This window comes from Hyperoodon ampullatus (assembly GCF_949752795.1).
Source record: "Hyperoodon ampullatus genome assembly, chromosome: 6".
Taxonomy (NCBI): Eukaryota; Metazoa; Chordata; class Mammalia; order Artiodactyla; family Ziphiidae; genus Hyperoodon; species Hyperoodon ampullatus.
The window spans coordinates 82404319-82411021 of NC_136919.1; the positions used below are offsets into that span (position 1 = coordinate 82404319).

The following is a 6703-nucleotide window of genomic DNA, read 5'->3' on the forward strand; positions in this document are numbered from 1 at the left end:
TAAGGAGGCAGTGCTTCAGCTCAAGTTAGTTATCTCTTTTAAACAGGAAAAACAATCATTAGTCTAGTGGTTCTTGAACTGGCCTGCTCATTTGAGGAATGGGAGGAAGGAAGATTGGTGCTTAAAAAAATAGCTACATCCAAAGCCCAGCTCAGAACAATCATATGAGAAGAGTGGGGCCCATCTGAAGTGTTGTCAGTGTTGACAAGTACAAGTCTAAAATAATAAGCAATAAACAGCATACCCTCAAAGCAATTCAAAAAGGAAGCTGGAGAAAAGAAATTAAAAAAAGAAAAGAAAAAGAAATATGATAAATTTCTTTCCTCTTATCCTGGGAAAAGGGGGAAGGAAGCACCTACTCATTTCTCTTTGTTCTTTATCCATCTTTGATTGCCCAAAGCCAAGTTTAACAAACGTTAAATATTGGAAGTTATGCAAACATCCTATCCAAATTAAAATGTTCACTACTGTACATTTAGAAAGCTCTTTTAAAACAATACCAGGTTTCAGAAAGAATCCCCCACATTTTAAGTTTGCATAGATGTTTAAGTCAGCTATTTGTTCAATGAAGAAGAGTCGATGAAATGCATTAGAAAGCATTTTATTAATAAGTTATTATAAAACAATATTCATTTCGTGTACCACAAATTAACTTTTTGGTGCAACAAGAGGAATATCTGAATGTTTCCCATCTATTTCTAAAATTGTCACAATTCCTTTTTATAAGACTGATATCTTCAAATTTAGAACCTAAACATAAATTTTTCTTAAGAATGCATACATAAAATACTTCTCCTATAGCTGCACTATATCCTTGACAAATCCCCATTGGGAGGTATAGTAGTGACTGCAGGCATTTATCTTTAAAACAACTTTTCCTCATTTTTCAGGTTTGGGAATGATATCACATCAAGTATGGAAAATAACTTTTTTCCTTAAGAATACATAAATTCACTTAGAGATGTCTCCTCAAATTCAGAAAAACCCATTTCTTCAGCTCCTTCTGTCAGGACTCCATATCGATCTCAACAACTTCATTCTTGTCCTGAAGTGTTGTTTCTGTCAGGTTGTCTTCACTTACATCTTCAATGTCTGCCAGATCAATAGGTGGTAAAGGATTCCTCCAGTACTGGAAGGTGTTATACTGCCAAAATTCTTCATCGAGCTTTAGTGAAAAGAAGAGAGAGATGAAAGTACATCAGTGGTCTAGAAAAACTTAAGTTTTTTCATGAAACAAATTTTTTTCTGTTTTAAAAGCAAACTCACGTTAAGATTTTGCAGTCTTTAACTTTGCATCTTCAACAAATATATATTTTTAATTCTGCCTAATCAAAGTACTTCATGGACTCAGTCAAATCTGTGCATTTTCATATTCATGAACTGGTGAAAGTATTTCCTGTGAGTAGTTTAAATTTAAAAGAATTTCCTCCAAGAGCTTCTCTTCCCAGAATTTTCTTCCATTTTTCAACCAAAAAATAATGTCTGAAGATGGTCTTAAATTTTTTTACCTTTCAGTGAGGAAAACAATTTATTTAAAAAACACATGCACACATCTTAAAATTTACTTTTGGTCTTTTTCCTGATGTTTGGTATTTTAAGGGATTGACTTGACATAGGCTAAAATATTTTGACAACCTTCTAAAAAGCATTAGAATAAAAACATGGTAAATAACAAGAAAATCTTAAACTGATCATTTTATTAAAGATACCATTTTGTACAAGACATGACTCAAGATACCAAAACTGATAAATCCAAGTGAATGCTGGCCCTTTCAAAATTCAACAGCTTACTGTAAAAGGCTATAAAATTGTTTCAAGTAACTATGAAGTGAAGTTGATATTCCAACTTCACTTCATTCCATATTCAACTTCAAAACTGGCACAAAATTAAAATACTTTGTGCAAAGGAAGTGGCATTGCAATTCCATATAGGCTTCCAAAGTGACCATTTTGAAGGTTAACACCTTTCCCAGATGGATATCTACATATCTATATTTAGTCTACTAAGTTGTGTTTGTACTTTAGGTTCATACTTGCTATAGCAGCACTAACCAACAGAAATATAATGAAATATATATAATATAATTTAAAATTTTCTAGTAACTTCAGTTAAAAAAGTAAAAAGAAGCAGGTGAAATTAATGTTAAAATTTTACTTGACCTAATAAAGCCAAAATACTATCATTTCAACATGCAGTCAATATTCTTAAAAATTAATGAGATATTTTACATTCTTTTTGTCTAACTAGAAGTTTTCAAAATCTGCCAGGTATTTTACACTTCCAGCACTATTCAGACTAGCCCCATTTCAATGCTCAATAGCCACATGTGGCTAGTTACTTAAATGGGGAACACAGGTCTTCTCAATAATAAGTTTATTCAATGCCTTAGACACTAAGGCTTAGAGCATTAAGAGTCTCTTTGGAATTCCTTAACACTGGGATAAAAATGTAATAACTCAAAGGATGCCAAGAAAACCTTCATTTTAATAAGTAAATAGGGTTAAAAACAAGGACCTATTTCTCTGCCTTTTGGAAAGAAAAACTATTGTTCAAATGATCTACTTATAAAAACAACCCAGAAAAGATCCTTAATGAGGTCAGTATAACCTAGTAGCTAAGAGCACAGACTTTGCCACCAGACAGACCTGGGCTTGCATGATAACTCCTCCACCCATTAACTCTGATCTTGACCTAGGTCTCTTTCATCAATGGTAAAAAGCAGAAAGGCTCTTGTGCAAATTACAGTTTAGCACTATAAATGACCAATATAGCTAGTTATTATATCCCAAGAAGACTACGAACCAATATCACTATGAACCAAAATCACATTTCTGCTTCCTTTCTATTTAAAGTATTTAATAGTAAGGGTCAGCACCGACAGAGTACTCAATCTGCATAAAGTGACACTAAAGTGACACTAACATGAGAAAATAAATGAATATTTATTGAAGTAATACCTGGTTTTATTTTAGTTCTCCGGTTAAAAAAACACCTGAAACAACTCATATATTCTGAGGTTCTAGGACAGAAAAATAGGTACCACGATTCTGCCTAGATTGCATCCTCAATATAGAAAGGACATATTTGAGGAAATTCTTCCCAAATGAGATCCCAAGGGTAAGGGTAGGGACTTAAGCTCTATTCTGAGCAAAATAGGAACCAGGAAGACATTTGCTGCATGAAGTGAAAAAGCTTTTTAACTTCTACATGTTTTTGCTATATCCTATTTTCCCTTGGCTGTAAGACCCTTAAAACAAAAACCATGCATCTTTGGTGGCAGGAAAGAAAGAGGGAAGCTGGAGAAAATTAAGTGTGCACAAAGAAGCAGCTCAAGGAACAGAATAAAAGAAAGGAACATGAGGGTAACTGGGCTTTTGCCAAAAGAGAACAGGGGACTAGTCTTGATGAAGAAGGAACCCCTAGAGGCAAGCTTGTTCCCTGTCACAGGCTTGTAGTGACTACAAGCAGCAGAGAGCTGTCAGATGTGGTCACTGCTGTGGAAGAAGACACAGGTGTGTCTAGATTCTAAGCAAATGTCTGTGTCAGTTTACTAAAAAATTCCTTTGCTTACCTGCCATTTCCATGTCCCTCTTATCAATTTGTGGCATACTGCAGTCAATATATTCTGGTATGAAAGACAAGCCTAAGTATGGGCCCGGTACCAAAAATGGTCAAGTTTTCAAACTACACAGTACTTATCTCCATACCAAATAGGTCTGGATGACTGTAACTCTGGATTTTTGTTTTTTCAGGTCTTGCACATTGGTGTGACATGATTTAATTGGAAATTCTAATTCTTTATTCTACTTTCAAAACGTAAGTGCTATCTAAAAGCAGTCTGAAGAAAAAAAAATCTAAATAAGGATCATGTTTTCTAAATTCCAAGAAAACTGGGGGTAGAAACATTTACAATTTATAGTTTCAACCAGAAATGCTCATCATAATAATTATATCTAAAGGATAATTTCTCATGACCACAGAAAAAGATCTTTCCCAACTACTGTATCTTATTGGCAAGGTGTTTGATAAATTCTGCATAAGATACTTTAGACAATGGAAAAATGTGGGGTGGATGCTATGATGGAGTAGTTGAAGAGAATTTGGTGAAGTCTGGTCTCTACATTTGGCTCTTCCACCCCCAAAGCTCCTGGTTCAACCCAGAACTGCCAAACCGCAGCTTGAATTCCAAAGGTTAGACCAACGCTGCCCAATAAATACAAAATGCCAGCCACAAACGTAATTCGAAATTTTCTGATGGCCATATTAAAAAAGTAAAAGAGGGGGCTTCCCTGGTGGCGCAGTGGTTGAGAGTCTGCCTGCCGAAGCAGGGGACACGGGTTCATGCCCCGGTCCGGGAAGATCCCACATGCCGCGGAGCGGCTGGGCCCGTGAGCCATGGCCGCTGAGCCTGTGCGTCCGGAGCCTGTGCTCCACAGCAGGAGAGGCCACAACAGTGAGAGGCCCGCGTAACGAAAAAAAAAAAAAAAAGTAAAAGAAATAAGTGAAATGAATTTTAATATATTCAATCCAATATCTCCATATTATTTCAACGTGTATTCAATATACAATTTTTTGAGATCTTCGAAATCTAGTGTGTATTTTACTTTGAGCGCATCTCAATTTGGACTAGTCCCATTTTAGGTGTTGTGTCACATAGTTAGTGGCTGCCACACTGAATAGCACAGATCTAGACAGATCTTATGTGCAGAGATAGGGCAGGCTCATTTCCCAAGGAACAGGAACTCTCCAAAGATCCTCATACAGACGGCGGATCTTAAGAACCAAATTAATTCTCAACAACGATCCTTTCTCATAGGTTCCGATTTAACACTGCCTTTTCCCAATATACGGAGGCCCTTCCTCTCAACCAAAAGAGCTGTACCATGCCTAAAGGCTGTTCAACTGGTGGCTACCGCATTCGTCACCCTCTTTAGAAGGAAATCGATCACGAATTCCAGAAAAAAAAATCATCGTTAAACCAAGGAAGACGCAATACATCTTTCTCTGACGTTTGTCGTTGAGCTTAACTTATTGCGGTTCACGGTCAACGTCTTCCCCAAGTTCTACAGTCTGTCATTACCCACGCCCCCGCTTCCCTCTTGGACAGCACAGATGCTGAAGGTCCAAGGCCACGTCTACTACCTCACCCAACGAACGGTCTGTCTCCCCCTAGTTTAGCTTAGTGCTCTCAGCTCGTCGGACTCTCCCAAATCGCTGCCAAAGGTGGGCTCTGGGGCCCCTGGTGTGCTGCCTGGGGCGGGGGGGTCGGTGTTCATTCTTGCGACGAGGATCCCGGCTTTTCATCTTTTGGGGCGTCGTGACGAACACGAGTCTAGAGGGGAACGATCGGTTCCTTCCCGGGACGCGCAGTGCCCGGGAAAGTATGACGCTTTTCCCCCTCACCCCGGGCCCCGCCTCCCGTCCCCCGCCGGAGCGCCCAGTCCACCGCCAGACCCTACCTGGCGCGGGGCGGCCCCCCAGTCTCCCCGCAGGGACTCTGCGTGCTCCGCCCCGTCGTCGCCACCGCCCCTCGGGGGCCGAACGCCCCGGGGCTCCTCCCCCGGCCCGCGGGGCCGCACGGGCGGCTGCAGCAGCGGCGGCTCGCCAGTCTCCAGGCCGCGGCCCTCACGCTCCGCGCCGTCCGGAGCGCCCGTGTCCCCGCCGTCGCGGCGCTTGCTGGGCGAAACCAAAGGCTCAGTCATACCCCCTGCGTCAATTTTACGCTTTCGGGGCAGCTCCGGGACGCCGAGGGGCTGCTCGGGATGCGAGGCTCCCGGCGGCGGGATCCAGAGCGGTGGCCGCGGCGGCTCCTCAGGAAAGTCGCAGAGCAGGAGCCGCTTCCAAGGCACGTGGAACGTCAGGGGCTCGGCCGCACGCCGCTTGGCCATGGGCCCCGAAGGCTCGGGCGGAGCCCGCCGGGCGCGGGAGGCCGAGCGCCGATAGCTGTGGGGGCGGAGGGCGAGGGCGGAGCGCGCAGCACGCTAGGAAGGGCGAGGACCGAGTCCGGGCGAGGCTGCGGCTGGAAGGTGCAGAGGGCGGAGGGGGCGGGGCGGCCGGTGTGGCCCAGCCCGCGCACGCTGCCCTCGCAACCGCCGAGGTACGGCCGGACGCTGAGGAGCAACGACGAAGCGGCTGAGATTCGAACCTGCGCACAAATGTGCGCGCGCGCACTCGCACCGGCGAGGCGGAGCCTTTGGTTGGTGGAGGCTCGCGGGGCGACCTCCCGAGCGCCCCTGCGGCCGGAAGTGCGCGTCCCGGGGCGAGGCGGGAAGGCCGCGGCGGGTTTATTAAAGGCCGATTGGCGGTGTCCTCGGAGGGCGTGATTTTTCCTCAGGGGCGGGGAGAGGGGTGTGCAAATCCCGAGCTTAAAGTGTATATGTTAATATTCCCTTCCTTGAGTCAGTGGCCGTCGGGACGTCCCCAGGAGTTTAAAACAGAGAATTATACAAATTTAATAAATTAGTGTTAACAGGCTTTAGCGCTACGTTAAATGATTACTCAAGACAGACTGCTGAACGGGGGTCGGGGCTGAGGGAAATAGATAAAGCCAACATGCAAAAACAAAACAAGAGAAAACAAACCAACGAGTGTGTTTTGCAGTGGCTGTTGTGAAAAGTGAAGTAGGCACCACATTCCTTGATCTTTTGAATAAAAATTCACTGATGAAGTTGCAGAGAAGGTGCGTCGCTCACCTAAGGGCTA

The 6703-nt window shown here is 43.2% G+C and overlaps 1 protein-coding gene across 1 annotated transcript; it reads right to left on the bottom strand.

The window, feature by feature from the left end:
• Nucleotides 1–591: 591 nt before the first annotated feature.
• LOC307054521 (uncharacterized protein C9orf40) lies at nt 592–5889 on the bottom strand (the record flags this gene model as incomplete). The annotated part of the gene is made up of 2 exons (XM_079706258.1): nt 592–1165; nt 5461–5889. 2 exons carry the CDS (start codon nt 5887–5889, stop codon nt 1007–1009), a joined length of 588 nt encoding a protein of 195 aa, XP_079562384.1. The 3' UTR covers nt 592–1006.
• Between the last annotated feature and the right edge of the window lie 814 nt (nt 5890–6703).